Here is a 21,253-nt window from a genome sequence, read left to right on the forward strand (position 1 = left end):
TTTCTTAGATTGATCCGTATGGAGGCCATGTTTTAGTTGCATCCAGAGACGCCGCCATTCCAGTAGTTCATCATCCGGCCGCTAGGGTCGCGGTCATCTCTCATAACGAAATACTTCAGAGTAATGTGCTGGGCAGCGCAGGCTGCCAAGCAGGTTTATGGTAAGTACATGCATCCTCGATCGCAGTGCCGGTGGCGTGCATAGGCGCGTCCATATACTACGCGGGCTCACCCTTTGCCCTCGTGGTGCTTGGCGTCGTGGCGGCGCTCCTTGTGGTGGTGCTTCTTGCCGCCTTCGGTGCCCCCTTCGCCGCCGTGTTGCGCCCGCTTGGCACTACTCGACTGCAGCAGCGCCACCAGCACCACGGCCACCAGCAGGAGGAGGACGTAGACGCGCATCGTACTCTCTCTCTCTCACGTCAAGTCTGTGCGAAGATGCTCACCGCTGCAGTCACCTGCGAGGGGGAAGCACACGGTGCAGCACGCGTTATAGCACCTCCACGCCAGCGTGTGTAGCTCGTTAACTCGGCCGCTTTGTTCTTCCCTCAGCAGACCACAACCGTTGCTCGCTGCCCCAACTTGTCGACATCGAGGCAGGCTCTCAAAAATGGCGCCAGCGAATCGTAAGCGGAGTTCTCGGAAGTGTCCGAGCGGTGCTTGGTTGGTCGGTATACTTTCGACATTGTACACCGGCCTGTCCCGATGGTAGGAGTGATGGCGCGAGCTAGTCTGGAGCCCTTCTTACGTGCGAGATGCTCTCATAGTTGCGCCACTGATCTGCACGAGTGAGCTCTAACTTCCAGTTGCAGAGCATGACCATTATCTTCCACCTTTAACTGTGGAACGAAGCATACAGTCAACGGCTTGACAGAGACTCGCATGGTGAAGGTCAAGAAATGATGACGTTTCGACGGGACCCGCGTAATGGAACCGCTTATTGCGTAATGTCGCTCGAAGAAACGATGTAGTATAGTTAGGGGTTGGACCTTTAGTTTTAAACCGATAAGAGTACGCCTAATTAAATTTTCGAAATCCGGTTTCAGCCGAAAAAGGTCCTTGATATGCGCGCCGCAGATAGTTGACTGCGAGTTAAACTCAGTCAGAGGAGAAGATTAACAAAGTACGTAAGCCAGGGGCACGGTAAAACGGTGTTACCGTTAGATTAACGCCGTTGCATGTGCGCTGTTATAACTACAGCTGGCGACGCGCCATCTGGCCAACCTAAGATCTGAAAGAACGGTGCCGCGCTGAGAAAGAGCGTGCGGGATCTCCCCACGCTTCGGTGGGCGAGAATGATTTCCCGGAAAAGGACGCCTGCGGACAGCGGCGGAAGAAAGGGTGGCCGTTCGAGGGAACAACGGACGGGGTCATCAAGTGACTACCCGTATCCGCACGATGATTTCGCAGACACAGCAGACGCAACGCAGACCGACAGCGTATATCGCATCTGCAGTCACAGCTTGCAGCGAAACGTTGCCTGATCAGCTTGTTTATTAGTTCGAAATAATTTAGTTTATTGATGCATTCACATGAGAAGTACCTCAAATGCGTTGGGAGAGAGAAACAGAAAGAACGAAATAAAGAGGAAAAGACAAGCACCTCGTCATGCATAGAAGCCAGCTGAGAGTCACGGACTGAACTTAGTACAAGATGTATGTGAGTTGTTCTGTTATTCACAGAAAATACGCAAAATAAATAGCACGGAAGTGCCGAATCGACGCACTGCATCGTTCTCTTGTGCTTTGTTCCAGAAACAGAGTGAACTGCATTTCAACTGTTCACGCGCCTCCCCGAAGCGTTCTTACAGAGAAGAAAAGCAAGAGAGAACCGACTGGGAAGAAGGCAAGAGGGAAGACAGAAACAGTATACAGTCTTAAAGGCCTGCACTTCGCTTTCACAGCTTTCTCTTCCACGTTGTTAGCCGCCTTTTTCTCATTTTTGTTCTCCCTTTTGGCGCACATCACCACGTTATGCACCGGCTGCCTTCGAAGGAAACAAAAACACGGAGAAACGGAACGAGCGAACAGGAAGAAAGTTCCCCCTTATTATACGTTCACGGCACTTCGCGCACGCCAGCTTAACGCACGCGAGCTACGCCGCCTGAAGCTGCGGCGCTGTAGACCTTTTGTGCGCAAAAGTTGCGCGTTCGCTTTCCGGTTCCCAGGAATCTCGGCACGTCTACGCCGCGAGGTTCTCGTGCCCTTTCCCCGTGCACCGGTTTCACCGAGGAAGCCATTGTGACCCGCGACTACGTGGGGGATGAGGGAGAGGGGAGGCTGTTCCGCATCGGCATGTATAAAAGAAGCGACGGCATAAAAGGGTGGCGGCGCTGCAGGCTCGTCTTGCTGCCTCCCTGACGACACGCGTCAGAAGCTGAAGAAAGCGTATATTCCTTTCCTTCCCTGTCCTGATACCCCCTTCTTTTTTTCCCGTTTTCGTACTGTCTTTCTGCGTTGCGTGTTCGTTCATGAATAGCTGAGGCGGCGGACCTTTGGCCGATGCGAGGAGAATGACGATATGCAGAGAGAGGAGGACGGCTAGACGGGGGGAGCAATTTCGTCGGCTCTGCAAAGGAGCGCCGGTCAAAGGGAGGTGACAACCCTGGATCTCCGCCAGCGCGCCGAGCAGAAGCGGCGCTTGACGCGAGCGCTCCGCGGTGACGGCGGCCGGAAGCGATTATGGAGTATTGAGGACTTCTCCCGGTGTCGGTGGCCTATGGCCCGGGGCGTAGCGGGGCCGGGGCATGACCCTTTGAGGAGGAGATGCGATCTGCTTCATGACGTCGCTAATGGGTCGGCGGCGGTTGTCGGCACCATATCCGTCGACACGCGTGGAGGTTTTAGAGCTGGCAGCGTGTGACTTTGAAGAACGAGGTAAGACGGCGGCATAATGAGAGGTTGCGAGCGCTGCAAGATATAGGGCCGAACAGAAATTGAAAAATTGCGCATAATCTGATGGCACGACGTATGAGACTATTTTAACTTCACATAATGATCTACGCTAGTAACTGGAATCAATCAATCAGTCAGTCAGTCGATATCAATCAATCAACCAACCTTTTCTTAATTTTCTTCGCTCGCGCTGTGTCTTGACATTTGCAGCGATGCTATACTTGTTCCGAAGCATTCAAAAGTCGCATGATTTTCGGTAGTTAATAGTAAATACGGAAGTTGTGTGCAGGAACCTAGGATGCATTTGCTTCGCACCTGAAAAGCCCCTTAGTGAGCGGTATTCCATGAAGGGCAGCGTCGCGCAGGATAAAGGGTTATTTATTTTTCCACTGTATCGTATTGTCTGCACTGGAGCTTCTTCTGCGAGCACAGAAACAATCACTAGGAAGTGTCTGCAGTCTTAATTACTTCCACAACATTACACTACTTCTACGATACTTGAATACTCGACAGATGTCTGGGTTTGACTCCCAGGTTAGCATTTCTTGCCTCCTCCCGTGTGAGGAGAAGAAATGAAATATTCACCTCAGGAATGGAAATTTGAACTTCCCGAACATGCTAGGAGCTGCCAGTTTAATAATAATAATAATAATAATAATAATAATAATAATAATAATAATAATAATAATAATAATAATGATAATTAGCATTGGGGGAAAGGAAATGGCGCAGTATCTGTCTCACATATCGGCGGACACCTGAACCGCGCCGTAAGGGAAGGGATATAAACCTCATTTAGCCCGTGAAATGAATTTTCCAGCGAAGAAAAGAAATGTTGAAAACCGAATTCTACTGCGCGACATACATTGCCGCTTTGATTCAGAAATTCTGTTAAAAGGCTTCGTGATAATGAGTTCTGGCAGCTAACAGAAGGATGCTCAGTAGACAGCACATTGCTCATCCCTTTAGATGGTATTTGCAGTCCTGGCACCAGCGTACAATCACATTAATGAGCTCTCATGAATAATTAATCTGCTACTTTGTTGTTTTGCTTTCGGTTGGTTCGTTATATCGTCATATATATATATATATATATATATATATATATATATATATAGCCGAAGCTTTCAATTCGGATGCAAGGGCGTTCTGAATGAGCCAACGCTAATTCAATAATTCAACCAGCCTGCCTTTAACCGGCCGTGAGCTAAGTAAGCGTCGCTTGCCATTTTCTGATTTTCCCCGTTTCTTTATTCCCGTCCTCTTTAACCCTTTGAATTAATCGGGGGCTTCGCTGCCGTGGTGGCTGAGTGGTTATGGCGCTCGGCAGCGTGCCCGAAAGACGTGGGTTCGATCCCGGCCGCGGCAGGTGAATTTATATGGAGGCGAAATTCTAGAGGCCCGTGTACTGTGCGATGTCTGTGCACGTCAAACAACCCCATGTGATCGAAATTATCCGGAGCCTTTCACTACGGCGTCCTTTATAGCGTGAGTCGCTTTGGGACGTTAAACCCCCATAAGCCATAAACGATGCTGCTTCGGCGAACCCCGCAGGGGCGTCTGCAGCGCGCATGAAGGCATTCGGCGCTTCGCGACACCACCACTCAGCTGAGCACATCTTGATTCGAACGGACACACGCACACCACTGTGAGGTGCAGGTGCACGTCTTCCCTTCTTCTTTCTCTCCCCTTTATTAATGTGAAAGCATCATATGGCTTATGCAGCAGGAATGGCGTCCGCAGAACGTGGTACCAAAAGTCAGGTGACATGTTACGTCATACAATAATTGGGATAATGAAGTATAAAGTAGGAGATGGCTTATAGTATACGTCATACCCAGAGCTAAAAAATCCCGGATATAAAGAACTGTCATAGCATGTCGGAATCAAAAATCGGATGTAACGAACAAGACCGGATATAACGAAGTGCCGTAGTATATTGTAACCGTAAATGGCAGAATTGGTGTAGTAGTAAAACGCAGCAGCAGCAACAAACGCAATGCTTTCGTGTTTCTCCACTGAAGCAGACTTCAGTGCGCTCGTAATTTTTCACGCGCGCACTTCATTCGCCCGTCAAATGTCTTATGTGCGGTCCGAGGCAGAGGTTTGCCGAGAACATGGCGTTCCCCGCCTCTGTTTTCCGCGGCGCACGTGTGTTGCCACGCACGTGTTGCACTTGCCAGCTCGTGCGTCAGCGCGTCGTTCACCTCTGACGTCAGGAGAGCTGCCGTTGTGCCGGGAACATGATCGACATTCTGTTCCGCAATCGCGTCGATCCTAGCGGCAAAAAGAAAAGGCGTATTGGCTCTCGCGTCTCGCTGCCGCAACACGGCGTATTTTGGGAAAGCGTGGGCTTTCGAACGGGCGTACAGTGTTTCGAATTCGCTGCGAACAAGGCAGTACGCGCGGCAATCGTCCGGAGACAGGTTCTTTGTTGCTCGCGCACTTTCCCGTTTATTCTCGCGGGCGTCTCGCGCAGGTAGGTGGTGGTGAAAAACTTTATAAAGTAGAGCAAGCCATAATTGTTACATCCTAGCGCGCGCCTCCTAACAAACGGCTTTCAACTAGAAGGAGTCTCATAATGACGGTGCAGTTATCGACGTCACTCGTTCGCTCTAGGTCACGGCGAGAAGTCTGGAAGTACTTTTAATCGCTGCAATTGTTTCTTCGTCGAGACTACTTCGAGCGTTCGATTTTTAACATAGCGAGCTATGCGTATTTTAATAGTGCACATTAAATAATATTGCAATGGCTGGCATATCACGCGCGATGCTACAAACTGCGGTACGCATCGACTTTCTGCAGCCTTCGTTAATCCTTACAAAACGATACTCGGTAATCACAATATTACGCAACCCACATTTCCCAGCACACATTTACTAGTCACTAGAATCTGGCCCCACTACCGAAGATTGTTTACGCGCTCTTCTAGATATTCACCACCTGCTGTGTGCGTGACGAGCACTAAAGCCAACGGAGATCTGGTATCTGGCAGAAATGACTTTGCTCATGCCCAGATTTTCTGCTCATGCCGGATATGCTCGACACTAGTGCGCATAAACAGTGTATACGGACACTACTGGACACTATAGTTTTCCGGAGCACTCCACTACGGCGTCCCTCTAAGTCTGAGTTGCTTTGGGACGTTAAACCCCCCATAACCATAGACTGGACACTGGCAACTAGCGCCATCTGTTGGCTGCCAGTAGCGGGCACCACGTAACTCAATGGGGATATTTTAAACTTGTTATTCTGAAGGAAAAAAAATTAAGAGTCCCGAGACATTCTGCGCGAAAATCGTGATTATCATAGCCGACTCTTCCTCCTGGCTTCAATATCTGACCTCTAAAGTGTCTCCTGCGCTCACACCAATTGTTTGCGACAGCCATAGAAAATAAATGGCAGGTACCAGACACTACGAATTCCCGCGATGAATCTGAGTTTTCAGCGCCACTCAACACGTGGTGGCAGCCGTTCAAACTGGAAACATTTATCCACATTTCATGGGCTTGGTTGGAGAACGAATCATGCTGCGTTACGTGTACGCAGACCTCGGCATCTGTCCTCTTTCGGCTTCAGTCGTCCCAAAATCCTTCTTCCATATAAATCGTCCATTTCTTATGTGCCTCGATCGAGGCAATCATCGACGTATTAAAACAAAAATTCTCACACAGTCAGCTGCCAGATATTTCCTGCTGTGAGATGACTGACTTACGAACGCGAACTCGCAGCGATGGAGAAAACCAAGTTCTCAACGGGCATAGTGTTTCATCAGCGGGCGACGGATTGTATTTAGAATTCCGTTATTATTAATTACTTGTTCCTGAGTACGTGTAAGCCGTTTTATCGCATTTAGCCGCTCAGAAATTAACCTTGGTTTTTGTTTTATAATAACGATAGTTTTCTGAAATATTCACCCAACTTTTTAGCACTCCTTTTTTAAAATCTAGAAGCCAGCAACGAAGAAAGGCTTAAAGTAACACCGAAAGTTGGGCGAGTTGGTAGAAATTCATATTTAAAAAAAAAAAGGGGGCAAAGAACTGAGGGGGAAAACAAAAGAAGAAACGACGGCACAGGCGCTGTGTTTTCCCCGTCAGTTGTTTGCGCTTGTTTCAAATGTGAAAAGGCTTAACGTTCAGAACTTTTATCTGAAATTTTAAACACCTGGTTATTGCTCGGTTGAAGCTAAAAAGTGCGAACAAAGACTGCGACAAGCGAGCCCACTTATATGAGCCTTCGTTCCTGGATGTCTGGGCTGCTCGCCCAAAAGTGGCGCCAGAATTTCGCAAACACGACGCCGGTTTGCTGCCGGTGCAGATTAGCGTGTTTGCTCAGCGCGGCATTGTTAGCGCGCACACAGGCTTTGCCCACTGAACGTTTTGTTCTTCTTCTTTATTCCGCCATAATTATTCGCTTGGGTCGCATTTCTACCTGCGCCACGTTTTCTTGCACACCACTAATCCGCTAGTCCGGAGAGAGAGGGGATCATGTTTAAACGATTCCGATTTCGAAATCCGCGCCTGCACTTATCGCGGAAGTCGCAAGTCGGTGCAAGTGGGCAACAACGTCGCTTAGTGGCAAGGAGCGCAGGAATTGATGCCGAGTGAGAGGATTTTCATTCAGCATCAGGCAGCGAAGGGAAAGGAAAAAAAAAACATATATACAAGCCGGAACAATGTTGAAGGGACGCTGGGGAAAAATTGAATTTGGCCTGCATCGATAAATTGCCGCATTCTAACGCGACAGAATAGCTCCTTTCACTGAAAATGGCGCTTTCACAAGGAGCCTTACATTAAGTTCCGCCGGTTACGCTTTGCGAACACCAATTGTTGCTGAGTCTATATTCCTTTTCCCCACAACTGAAGCTGAAGTCGTAGCAGTTTTTAGTAACCTCAAATGTAGCAGTACAGAGGACAAAGATGGATTCCGCAAAAAACCTTTCAAGTTTATTATTGACTTACTTGCTACTCCGTTAACTCACATTTACAACGTTGCTCTCGCTACTGGGATCTTTCCGAGAGAAATGCAAGTCGCAAAAGTTATTGTCATTTATAAAGGAAGCGACACGTCAAATTTATCAAATTACCAGCCCATCTCGATCCTCCCTGTGTTATCGAAGGGTTTAGAAAAAATTATGTGTTCCAGAATAACTAAATTTTTAGATAAGCATGCTGTCCTCTCGGACGAGCAGTTTGGCTTTAGACCTAAAAAATCGACAGAAATAGCTTTGATTAAACAAAAAGAACTAATAATTCAATTAAATTCATTAATAATTCAAGCCTTTGAGAAGAAATGCCTGGTCCTTGGCATTTATGTCGATTTTTCAAAAGCATTTGACTTGCTCAACCATAATCTGCTGCTACAAAGACTGGAACACTATGGAATTAGGGGAGCCACTTTGTCTCTGCTAAAATCATACATAGCTCATCGCAGACAAATGGTTGCTCACAATAACAAGTTGTCGAGCCTTGAGCCGCTTCTCACTGGCGTTCCCCAGGGCAGCACAATGGGGCCCTTATCATTCCTTGTTTACATCAATGACATCTTTTTTTACCCCTGCCGTTGACCTTGTGGGCTTTGCGGATGATATTACAGCACAATTGTCAGGTAGCACAGAAGCCGAATTATTTTTGCGAGCCAATAACTTCCTGGAGTATCTTCACGAGTGGTCAAGAAATAACAATCTGAAAGTGAATTCTGATAAGACGAAGGCCGTTTTATTCCGAACAAGAAACAAAACTGTTCACGCCAACTTCACCCTATCACTATAGGAGGCAGAACCATTGCAATCGTGTCAAACATAAAATGCCTAATAGTAATCTTCTCAGAGTGGTCTCACCTGGGACGAGCAGGTCAATCATGTTCGGAAACAACTAAATCGCTTCAACGGTCTTATTTGCCAACATAGGGACACACTTCCGTCTCAAATAAAGGTCCTTATTTATCAAGCATTCTTTCTCCTATCACTGACATACTGTCTCACAGTTTGGGGAACGACGACCCAGCACAACATATCCAAACTAATAACAGCACAAAAGCGGGCAATTAGACTAATAGCAAACGTATCGTGGCATACCTATACGCATCCATACTTCATTAAATTCGGCATTTTAAAGATCACTTCTTTGTTTCCTTTCAGACTGCTACCAATGTACAAAACTGCGGTTATTACTAAAAATGAAACCACTCTCTCGCTTCTAAAAATATCTCGCTATTCAACGGTGTATGATACCCGCTCTCATTTTCCTTGGTCATTGCCTCTTTGTCGCACCAAATACGGTATGCAATCATTGTCTTTTATTCTTTCAAAATACCTGAACATTATAGAAAATAACAACATATCGCTAAGAGATATCACAGTGAAGAGCCTAAAAGCCATATTGCACCTTTTTGAAGACGTTTAGCTTGAACTTGCTCTGAACTGTAAATAAGATTATAACGCGGGTAAATTCTGCTTATGTTGTACACTTGGATGATGTAGTGCTTTTGTTTTGTAGTATTTACATTGCTTTTTGTTTTGATTGTGATGCTAAATGTTGAAATGTTGTATTTAATTCATGTTGATACTTTTGTTTTTCTTTCGACTGCCTCACCTGTAGCTGTCTTGTGAAAAACTGAGGCAATACGCTGCCTCGGAAAGGTGGGCGTAGGGTGCCTCTCGAGCTGCATTCAAGCAGCTTTTTTCCCTGCGTCCTCTCACTCCCAGTGATACCTGCACCACTAAGAGCGAGAAATAAACTTCAACTTCAAGTATGCAAGCGTCGCCATCATCGACCGATGTCGCAAGTAAACTGCAGTGCGTCTACGCATTTTTCTTATGCGGATCTCAGAGTCCAGGCTACACGACTGTACACTTCGAGACGGTGGTCACGGAGTCACTTACTGTGTAGACGTCACGAGTTCTAATCAAGTGGCGAGAAATTTCTTAAATGAATTTTTCTCGGCACTAAATTAATCTCTTGCTGCCAGACGAACATGAACATAACCAGAAGGAAATAGATTTTTACTGAAAACAAAAATTCGGCGGCGTCTTCTTAATGTCTCTCTCAAGAGAACTCTCAGTATGCATGCAAGAACGAATTTTGTTGTTATTTGCTCGGTGCAATTGAAAATGTCCTGTGGCCATTATTTACCCATGAGAAACTATAACAGCGGAAGAAGTATTCTGCTGGTAGAATGATCATCGGTTGAATGTTCTCATTGTGTTCCTCCTCATCAGGCAGAAAAAAAAATCGGGTAGAAAATGAGATGGGGAAGTTTGCCGAGATGGCATAGGGAATGAGTATAGGGACGGGACGCAGCACAGGGATACTCGGGGAAGGGTCATTGCCCTGCAGTGGACGCAGTCCGCTTGATGGTGCACGGTGATGGGGACGATATACACGAAGTAAAGAACAATACAGCGCAGATGGGCAAGTGTAAAAGACGAGAGAAATAGGGAAGAAAAAAAGGAAAATAAAAATTCCCCGACGCAGATCGCAGACTCTAGGCAAACATTCACGGAAGCACGCGTGCAGAATACGAAAATCGACCCACAAGAACTTTCGTTTCGCGATGGAACAGCGGGAGCATGAATTCGCGTGGCAGAACAAATAAATGACGCAACGAAAGATTCGCGTAAGGGGCGGGGCAAAAAAAAAAAAAGAAGACGGCGAGAAGAAAGAAATTGCAGTTAATGCACTGATGGGTGCGCTATCAAGACTCGCAGAGAGGCCGGCAGCTTTTTCTGCTGCTGCTGCTGCCTCCACTGGTGCATGAGCAAAGAGAGCGTATAAGGGCACAAAACGCACGAATGTCAGCGCTGCTGTCTGCAGCGCTTCGTGAAGGCAGGTGGCGAGCGGAGAAAATGAGGCGGAAAGGAGGACTCCGCGGGGGTGCGGTGCGGGAGTTGTACTACGTACCGTACGTACGACACGAAAAGAACAAAACCGTAGCCGCCGCGGCGCGCGCACAGAGCGGAACTGCATGCCGCGCTTTCTGCAAGAGCGTTCTCCCGGGACAACGCCCTTTGGTGCTGTATAGTGCTGCGATGGTCGCGGGAGAGGCGACTGTACTGAGGAAAAAAAGAACCGAAGCGCCGATCTCTGTTGCAGGCACTGATTTAACCGTGAGCTGGCTCTTGTTACGCTTTGTGCACATGTTGTTGTCTTATACACATCTAACATAAGATTTTTCTACAGTAGTTAAGGTGTTTTATGTTTATGCAACTTATTTCGCTTTTGGAGGTCTCCGTGACTGTTCTTAACCATGCGATCTCCTGGAACCTGTACTCATTTTTGATTGTATGCCTAATGTTTAGTAAGCTTTTATTTTTTTAATGTGGGTGCCGGTTATGAAATGTTCCTTTGCGTGGTGCATTATAACCCACAGGTGAGCTTGTTCCTGTGACTTGCAGCGCTTATGCGTCTCTTAGTTCCTGACCTCAAGGTCGTGGGTTCGACACCAAACTGCATGCGGTGTAGGCAGCTGCATTTCCATGATAGCAAAATGCAAGAGCGCCTAGATGCTTTGATACTGACGAACTTTGACGAACCTATTAACGGTCGAAATCAGTGTTGAGATGCTCAAGATGTGGCATCCCCCATAGAGCCAGTGTATTTTTTAGAATTAAAAAATAAAAAAGCGTCAGTTTAAAAAGTGAAGGTTGGTTTAGGTTTATTCTATCTTTGCATGCTTAGCACTGCAAGACTGGCTAAGCAGTTCTGATCATTCATAGCTTAGCATAACTTAATTGTGCGTATTATTACATGCATGTAGCCGCAAGGCAATAAGTAGAGACGTTGACGCAATTCCAAAGCCGTTAAGTGAAGTGACTGAAATTCGGCAGGATAGGTCACAGCCGCGACATTCGGAGCTGTACGGGCTGCAGCCGAGGCAAGTGAATCGTCGTACCTTGGCTGGGCCCTTCAAAACTTGGCTACAAAAAATGTCGGCAGGTTACTGGGATTTGTAGTAAGAGTGCACTGTACGCATGTATAATCTCTCGCATCTAAACAAATTCGCTCATTGGCTGTTGTATTGTATGTCCGTGAGTCGAACACATGTTTAACGAATTTATCTGCTGAAAATTCATTCGAGTGGCATCGAATGAGAAAGTAAACGCGTTAAAGACTTCTTTTTTCGCGGGTTCTTTTTATCTTGCGATTCATCATCATTAGTCTCAGTATGCCCACTGCAGGGCAAATGCTTCTCCCATATATTAATTAACCCGGTCCTGTGCCAGCTGCGGCCACCTTATCCCCGCAAAACTTCCTAATCCGGTCCGCCCACCCAACTTTCTGCAGCCCCCTTCTACGTGGGTCCTCTCAGTCCGTTACCCTTGACGACCGTCGGTTACCGTGCCCTCGATCTACATGGCCTGCCCATGCCCATTTATACTCGATTTTGCGCTGTTTTTTCCAAGAATATTTCTCGCCTGTCCGCTAAACCACGATAGCATAATACGTGTCCGCCCTTTAGCATCGTATATGCTTCGTCTGTCCTGCTAACCTCACTAAGCCCGGTGACATCAAATTTAATACCCGCTGGTTCCTCCAACAGCACTGCTAGACTAGCCTCACTGGAGAAGGTTCTAGCGTTAGGCGTCGCCAAGTTCAGTTTCTAATGGCGGCCTGTCCGGAGCCAGAGATTTTAAGCACCCTCCGCTGCATTTGGAGTCTGACCATCGCCTTGGTCAGTTTCTCCGCAGAATGAGGGCCGGGGGTTAACTAGTGTATGCAGTAGAAGGTGGTGACCAATTACTACACCAGTATGGCTAAATTAGAGTCGACAAAAGCGAAAACGCAATCCAGCCTAAAAGAAGTTTCGAAAGCGTTCTTACACAGTGTAAAGCAATTTTTTACAACGCTAGAACGTGCATATAAACTCTCATGCCTTCGCTAAAACCGACGGCACGCTTTTCGACCCGCCGAGGTGTTTTTATATTTATACCTGTCCGCATTCATTTTCCGGGCAGTGTGGAACTCATACCCGCACGCAGGTCCCCCTTATTGGATGGGCGGATCGCCGGAAATTCGATCCACGACACTCGCGACGCGGTTTGCAACAACGCACGATGACAACCATGCACGCGCATGGCAGTGCCACCGTCGCTGAACGCTTATGCATATCGAGTCCGGCGCCCCTCCCGCATCCCAGTGGAAACCGTAAACTTCTTTGCGAATTCAATGTGTTACCGACGCGAAAAACGCGCTCGAGTTTCTCAAAACTGCATTACGGTGCCCAAGTGAATCCTCAGACGACGATCGAATCCTGTTTGCGGCGCGGTTGCGTGAGAGCTAAAAAAAAAAGAAAAGCAAAAGAAGGACGGGAAAAGTTGGCGTAACTAGATGTACTTCTCCGAAGCGGAGTGGAAGCTACGCAGGACGACGTCTTTCAAGGGCATGCTCTTTCCACACTCTTGCAAGCCAATCAGGCAAGTCTGGAATCTCTCTAGAGCCTCGCGTTCAAGTACCTTCTGCTGCACTGAGTGCAAGTTGTGAGGAGGGGTATAGGTTAAGTCACGCAAAAACGCATCTTCGAATGACAATGCGTGCGCACAATTAAAGTGTCCAGTAAGCGCGATTACGCGTCATTAAAGGTTTAGACAATCACGCGTTTATGTAAATCAGGGCCGGGATCGAGGCAGTGATACGAAAGCGGAAAATAAATTGAACCACTCTTCGAGCTCTTTGTTTTCTCGCTGTGCTCACTGTATTTTTTATATTTGTGCACTGCGTTCGCTTTTTCTTTTCTTTCTCTTTCTGTAGACTGTATGCATGTGTAGCCTCGTGTGGCATGGTGAAGGCGAAGACGAGTATGATAATGGAATTTTGGCGTTGACCTTAGCCGCTGCATTTAATCTGCAAGCACCGAACATCGTTAATATAGACTTTCCGTCAAAGCGTAGGAAGCAGTAACTTTACGATTGGTCCTTTTTGATAGGGGGAAGCAACAATTGCACGAAGCGGCAAGTGAAGCAACAAAAGACGCACGACGGAAGTCTGCAGAGAAAGGAATCATTATTTATATGTCATCTTTCGCTCGCTCAGCTGCAAAAGCCGGTCATGCCACAGTGTGGGCCTTTTGCCTTTCTCCGGTTCAATCATGCAATTTTGTTTTGATACGAATTTACTTCATCTGCTTTATTATTGAGCCATGTTATTTGACCACTGAAGGCTTCAAGCCAGCCTCTTTGCCTTGACATTTAAAAATATTTATATAAACCAAATACATCTTTGTATTCACACACACACACACGCGCGCGCGCACACACACACACACACACACACACACACACACACACACACACACACACACACACACACACACACACACACACACACACACACACACACACACACACACACACACACACACACACACACACACACACACACACACACACACACACACACACACACACACACACACACACACACACACACACACACACACACACACACACACACACACACACACACGCACGCACGCACACACACGCACACAGGAATATTCACGGGATCTTTTTTTATCAGCTAAATGCCTAACTTTACAGCCCCACTCGGCACGCACGGCTTCGGTAACTGCAGGCTTGTATAAGATCATTGCATTGCAATTCATATTAATGCTGATATTACATACATACAGCCACATACGCTCTGCAAGCTTCGAGGAGTGGTTGCGACACCGCTACTGTGCAGCGCACGCTGTTCACTCAACCCTGCAGTTCCAACTTCCCTCACGGTGTGCAAAAGTTCTGAGGCAGGTGCCGCGCGACGACGAAACGTTCCAGGCGCAGCCGGCACTTTCCTCTCCTCCCGCATCACTTCGGGCCGTCAGCTTCGCTGCAATGCGTGCCTCGGGCCTCGGCTCGGCAGAGCCTCAGAAAGCGCTCTGGCACTGGCGCGGGGGCAATTAAGCGCACTCGGCTTCCGAGCCCTAGCCGCGGATATGTGCGTCATGTAGTCCCCCGCTGCCTCGCCTCAGCGGCGGGGAGATGTCGGTGCGTTGGGCTTCCACGTCGGGCGCACCTGCTCGGCGGAACAGCCGACAGTACAGGCAGAAAACTTCAGCCCGAATTTCACTCAACACGAGCCGCATCCTGGCGGGCATCCGCAGAACTTCGGCGATGGCATTCAAACGCGATAACAGCGTTAAACATCTCGATGTAAAGCCTCTTTCTGACGTGAAATTTAGTTTGAATTCCTAATCAAGCTGTGAATGCCAGTTGCGCAAAAGTCCGTATCGGCTAAAGAGAGAAAGAGAGAGGGAGAGAGCGTTCGTATGTGAGCCTTCGGAGGAAGTGTATTCGGCGGAATATTCGGGAAGCGACGCCGAATTGTTCGCAGATGACTAAGCTAGTTTGCTCGCGAGGCCAGGGCTGGAGAGCCGCCATGGAGAGACGGCAACGTGGCGTAATATTTTCCATACTTTAGATGTTGTGGTTAGCCCTGAAGTACCTACGGCTGCGAGAAAAAAAAAATATAATGGTTCCTCCTTGGCGAAGGACACTGAACGCAAAGCGCACGCAAAAAAAAAAGCGTTTTGCAGCCTTTCGACCGGAAAATATCGGCACATTATTTGTAGTTGCTAGCCTCGGATGCCTTGACAACTTGCCTATTTTGACCGGAAATGCAACAAACACCATGTTCCCTCTTTTCGACTGAAATTAACTTTCGCAACTATTAGCAGCCATCATGTGGGTAGTGAGAGTGGAGTTAACTCCCTGCCAAAAGAAGAAAGTACTTCATGCCACTTATTTTTTCAGGGTAGGTTGTGGTGATTGTATTGTATTATATTATGTTCAAGATTCACTGTCCTGTCACACGTTTCAAGATCTTCCTTCATAGTTCACTCGACCTCTGCCTCAGTAACGACAGCTTTGTGAGCAATGCTCGCATATTCTTCGAAACAAGTGTGTAAACACCCCGATGATCTCTATTGAACGCTAGTTTGCTGTGGTATAATCAAACAAGAACATGAAATCTTGTTCCCGCATTTCTGCATTCATAAATGACAGATAACTTGTATCCGCTTCTTGTATTTCTTCCTCCTTTCTCAAATAAAGACAAAAGTGGTCTCCCGCTCAGCTATACTAACAATAGACTGCGCTAGAATGGCTGCCTGGGCTAGTTCGTATGTATTCATTTAAAAAGAAACATACGCTCTGTTATGCGTATCGTCTTTTTGGACCGTCTGTGCGCGCTGCTTTCTTTTCATATGGAGAACAACAGATTGTTTCTTTATTCGCCTTTTTCCTCCGGGCTTTTTCCTGCGCCTTGAGTGCTCAAGAAACAACGCTTCTTTGTGCGCCTCCGAAGACCCCGGTTTCGCCCCGACACGAAGAAGCGATCTGTTTTTCAGGAGGCCTTATCGATAAGACTCGGCGACACCGAGTCCCCGTTCGTCGATAAGTCGCCGCAGCCATTGTATGAGCAACGCGGCCGCTCTGCGGCGTTATCTTGGCAAAGCAGGACCACAAGTGTCTCGCTCCCAGTCGAGGTTCCGGTGCCTCCCGAAGGACGCGATTAAGGAACGAAGGAAAACAATGAAAATTTTCGCTGTTCCAGGAGCCCCGTAATGGATGAATCTTTATTTCGAAGAAGAGGTGGGAGGTTCTTGTTATCTTCTTACAGCGATAGTTGTACATGAAATTTTCTGCTTGGCGTACGGCCCCACCGTCGCCGCGGCTCAGGTCTTTGTGTGTAATAATCTCTTTGATTGTCCCAAAAACCCGCCGCGGTGGCTCAGTGGTTAGGGCGCTCGACTACTGATCCGGAGTTCCCGGGTTCGAACCCGACCGCGGCGGCTGCGTTTTTATGGAGGAAAAACGCTAAGGCGCCCGTGTGCTGTGCGATGTCAGTGCACGTTAAAGATCCCCAGGTGGTCGAAATTATTCCGGAGCCCTCCACTACGGCACCTCTTTCTTCCTTTCTTCTTTCACTCCCTCCTTTATCCCTTCCCTTACGGCGCGGTTCAGGTGTCCAACGATATATGAGACAGATACTGCGCCATTTCCTTTCCCGCCCAAAAACCAATTATTATTATTATTATTATTATTATTATTATTATTATTATTATTATTATTATTATTATTATTATTATTATTATTATTATTATTATTATTATTATTGGCCCAAAACTCGGAGGCTAGCGGAGTATCAGGCGATCTGCGTCGTTCAGACGATCTGCTCAACGCTTCATAAAACATGAACATAGGGAAGAAACAAAAGTTGCAGAGAGCCACCGGTAGCCGATACAGGGGCGCCACCATCGCAACTTCCGCGAAGCGGCCACAGGGAACAGTCTGGTTTCGAAACGGAGTTTTGCAAACTCGTATGATCAAAGATGTCTGCCGTAGGCGTTGCGCGTCGTAGCCGATAACTCCTGCGTTAACCTGTTTACCAATGAGGATGTTATTCGTGTAGGCCGGTTAATGGACTCTCTTGAGCATGCGCCGTCTACTGTCACAGGATTTCAGCGAGTGGTTAAGGAGCGGACGTGGTGTGGAGGTGCGGTACAACTTTGGCTGTCACTCTGTCGCTCGGTAGTTTTCGTGCCCGTGTTTCGCAGTCAAAATGAGTCGCTTGCGCAAGTTTAGTTTCCAGAGAGATCAGAGCCGCATATTAGTCGCGTTTTTTTAGTTTGTTTTCATGCCTTTTTGATAATTCCTACTATTCCTAAATGCTCCCTGATTACTCTGAATCTGTTTATCACATAAGTTTGGAGCTGACGTCTCAGCAATCATCATAGCCAACAAGTCAACGATTAACGTGTCTTATTGCTTCTAAGCGGGCGCGATATTAAGATGGAGGTGGTTTTAAAGGGTTGCTGCAGACCACTCCAGCAGTTTTCGCTTTCTTTTCAGGGTGGAGTAGTCACACAGACACTTGTACCCTCTAGAGCGATTTTGACTGAGGCGGTTAAATAACTTCCTTGGAAATTATTCACTAGAGGTTTGCGGTGACTGTCTTTGGTGAGTGTGGATTAAATCACGCCATTATCAAACCTCCATAAAACAAAATGTTTATATTTTTTGCATTCTTATTTACATTCTCCCGTCTGGGTCTGATTTATATTTAATCATATTGGTCATATCGCTGCACTGATTACAACACCATACTTCGATATTTATCACATATAAGTATACATTGTCCTTCGAGAACTTTTCAAGTGAAAACTTATGACGATGGAAAGTATAAGAAGGTGTCATTACTTTTCTGCTCGAGGAACCTGTTGACTTATAGCAGTGCTTGGAATACAAAAAGGAAGTTTCTTCACCAAGCCTATAGCACCGCGCTTATCGCTGAAGACGATCAAAACAAAATTAGGAATTAAGGACTTAAGCCGCCTCTAAAGTCTGCCGAACGTCCCGAAAGATAAAAATACACTCGTTAATTCGCGGTGGGCACTAAATTAAAAAAAAATGCCACCGCCTAACAAGCCGCGAGTTTATTATCGACTTCCTCCACATAAATTACATAACAAGAAGGGCTGAGTTTTGTCTCTGGTTCTGTGTTCCTAATACCCATCAGCCTATAGCGGCTACTTACTGCATGTGCACCCGTATACTCCGGCAGTATTTGTTGGGGCACGTATAGGGCGCACTGCAGAAATAAAGGGACGACTCGTTTTAGTCTTACGTAAAAGTCTGGCCACACCTTTCGTTAGGCGTGACGCAATAGAGGCCAAATATTAGACAGCCAACAAAAAAGAGAAGTGTAGTGAAGAGAGACAGGTGCGGGAGAAAAAAATTGCGGTTTAATCTGCACCCCACTCAGCCGTCACTTATTTTACTCTTGCGAGATCCGCTTTTTCGGCGCACCGCCTCGTTCATAATTCAGGCGAGCACTTAGTCAAGCTTTATCATGTCGCATTAGAGCGAATAAGGCAGCTGAAAAAGCCTTGTTTTCGTTTTTGCACGCGCTGTCGTCGTACTTTTTTGTTCCTCTATTATTGTATTTGGCGGACAGCGTCGGCAGGCGGCCTTAAAATCTAGGTCAGCCTGTTTCCGGGCGGACGAGTCGCATATCGAGATGAGGTCCCCGCTGTACGATTCCCTTGCGGACGCGCTTCTTCTTCCTATCTCTGGAGCGTCGCTTCCATAACGGATTCCGCCTCCGAGTCGGAAAGGTACCGTGTGCTTGTCGAGCTGCGTCCCTCGTGTTCCGGATCCAATTTAGCTCTCTATAAGCGCGTGGACACGGTTTGCGTCTACGAAAACAGTTACTGATGAAGGCTGCCTGGCCTTTCTTTGCGGAGTGTTTTCTTGAGGTATTATTTTATTTCCGCTGCTCCCACCATCGTTACCGCCGTCATTATCAAGGTCATCATTCTTACCACCATCAGCAGCGCCATCATCCCCATCAGCACCACCTACCGATCTGAGAGAGGCGAAGGCTTCTCCTGATGACTTGTTTCTTGCATGAGCAACTAGCGATCACGATATCTGCGCAAATTCCCTGAGCTGGTCACCGTGACTTTCTGCCACCAGGTCTATAAATAGCCAGATGAGACCGTGGACACAATCTCACATGAGTCCTACTATAAAATCAGTTTTCTTCTGCCACCGACTACATAAAGGTCTTCATTTCCCTCGGAACCCATTTATTCGCTCTTAAGATACCATTTGGTTCCGATTTGCGCACTACATGTGCTGTCAGTGTTTATTCCCTTTTCACTGCAGGTAAAATATTCTGAACCCGATTTTCTTCTTTAATTTACAATGCTTTATTTCTGTCGTTTAGCGCTACAACTGTTGCGTTCCATTCCGACACTCGCCTTTTGTAAATGTACCACTTCTAATGAAAACGAAACATCTCTTATTCAAGCAGCCGCCGCGGTGGCTGAGTGGTTATGGCGCTCGGCTGCTGGCACGAAAGACGCGGGTTCGATCCCGGCCGCGGCTGTCGAATTTCGATGGAGGCGAAATTCTAGAGGTCCGTGTACTGTGCGGTGTCAGTGCACGTTAAAGAACCCCAGGTGGTCGAAATTTCCGGAGCCCTTCACTACGGCGTCTCTCATAGCCTGAGTCGCTTTGGGACGTTAAAACCCCCATCAACCAATCTTATTCAAGCGCAAGCTTCTTATATCGAAGAGTAAACGTGTGGGCAACGTTGCAAGATGTGCGAATCTTGTACTATAAGCAAGAAATGAAACGCGAGCAAGCGACTCGAAACACGCACAAAAAAATGAGGAGAGCTTTGCGAGGGGAAAGCTTGATACTATAGCGCAGGTCAATTTGAGTCGGAAGGCGCGAAGACTGTCCTTCTAAAGAGCTTAACAACCACGCTTATAATTCCTTCCAAGCAGCTGTAATGTTAGCGTCCTAGCTTTTCTATTTCCGTTGTCTTGTTCGCATTTCATTAATTGCCGATAGTGCATGTTTGGCTTCCCGGAACTTTGCACGCTTCATCGATGTCCACAACGCCGGAAAGTGGCTGTGATTGACGCATTTCCGCCCTCCGAAGACCAAGACAACCGCTCAGTTTGAGCTAATCATGGTCATAGAAAGAGCGTCATAAAGCTTTATGTGGATGGTGAATGCTGTTGCTGTTGTTGTTAATGTCGCTGTGCCCGTTGCGAATCTTCTTCCCTTCCACCTTTTGTCTGGACTCTTCTGCCTTTTCTTCGACTTGAGTATTATATATGCTAATGCGGTGTAAAAGCCTCGTTTTTACAAACAAAACAAAACAAAACAAAGCGGCACTTTAAATACGGCGACAAGATAGGGACAATTTCAAGTCGCCATTTGAAAATTTCTGGGTCCAGACGCATCTTTAGTTGGCGGCGATGGGAAGCCTAGACAGTGCATACAGCGGGTAACTAAGCATGAACGCTGGTTCAGAACTGAAAAAAAAGGACGATATAAGTTTGCTTGCCAATCATTGGCCTTGATGGCATAAAATTAATAATTGTTAATAATTACTAGATTTTGACGTGCTAGAGCAGGTCTACAACGCGCCATAGTGGTCGGCTGCTGGTTAACTTAATTTCTATAGATTCAAATTCTTAACAACTGTCGAAAATAATCTGAAGGGCGATTTCGCACTCTTTTTTTATCGAATTACAGCCGCTGCGGCCGGGAATCGAACCCGAAACCTCTTGCTTCGTAGCAGAGCTCTACAATAATTACAAGACACAGCGGCGGCTGGCCTACCGCAGGGAAATCAGTGCCCATCTTTTGCCGTATATATCGCGCCACAGAGATCCCAAAATTGGCCGCGAAAACCGCACGGAAACCGCGCAGCCACGGAGCGTTGTCTTGACCGAAAACCGAACGGCCAGGAAGGGCGTTGACCGTCTCGGGCGCACGCATCCACCAACGTGCATATTTCTGCGCATGCGTCGGCGGGAAAGCGGATAGGGACTGCGCCCGTGGCC

General features: G+C 47.2%; 1 protein-coding gene across 1 annotated transcript in view; it reads right to left on the reverse strand.

Annotated features, from left to right (window-relative positions):
- Positions 1 to 21,253, reverse strand: part of LOC144120560 (uncharacterized) — a 66,402-nt gene that overhangs the window by 20,289 nt on the left and 24,860 nt on the right. The window contains exon 2 of the mRNA XM_077653097.1: positions 232 to 454. Within this exon, the coding sequence (XP_077509223.1) occupies positions 232 to 398 (167 nt within the window). The 5' untranslated portion in view covers positions 399 to 454. The remainder of the gene's footprint in view (positions 1 to 231; positions 455 to 21,253) is intronic.

The sequence above is a fragment of the Amblyomma americanum genome, chromosome 2 (assembly GCF_052857255.1).
Source record: "Amblyomma americanum isolate KBUSLIRL-KWMA chromosome 2, ASM5285725v1, whole genome shotgun sequence".
NCBI classification, from domain to species: Eukaryota; Metazoa; Arthropoda; class Arachnida; order Ixodida; family Ixodidae; genus Amblyomma; species Amblyomma americanum.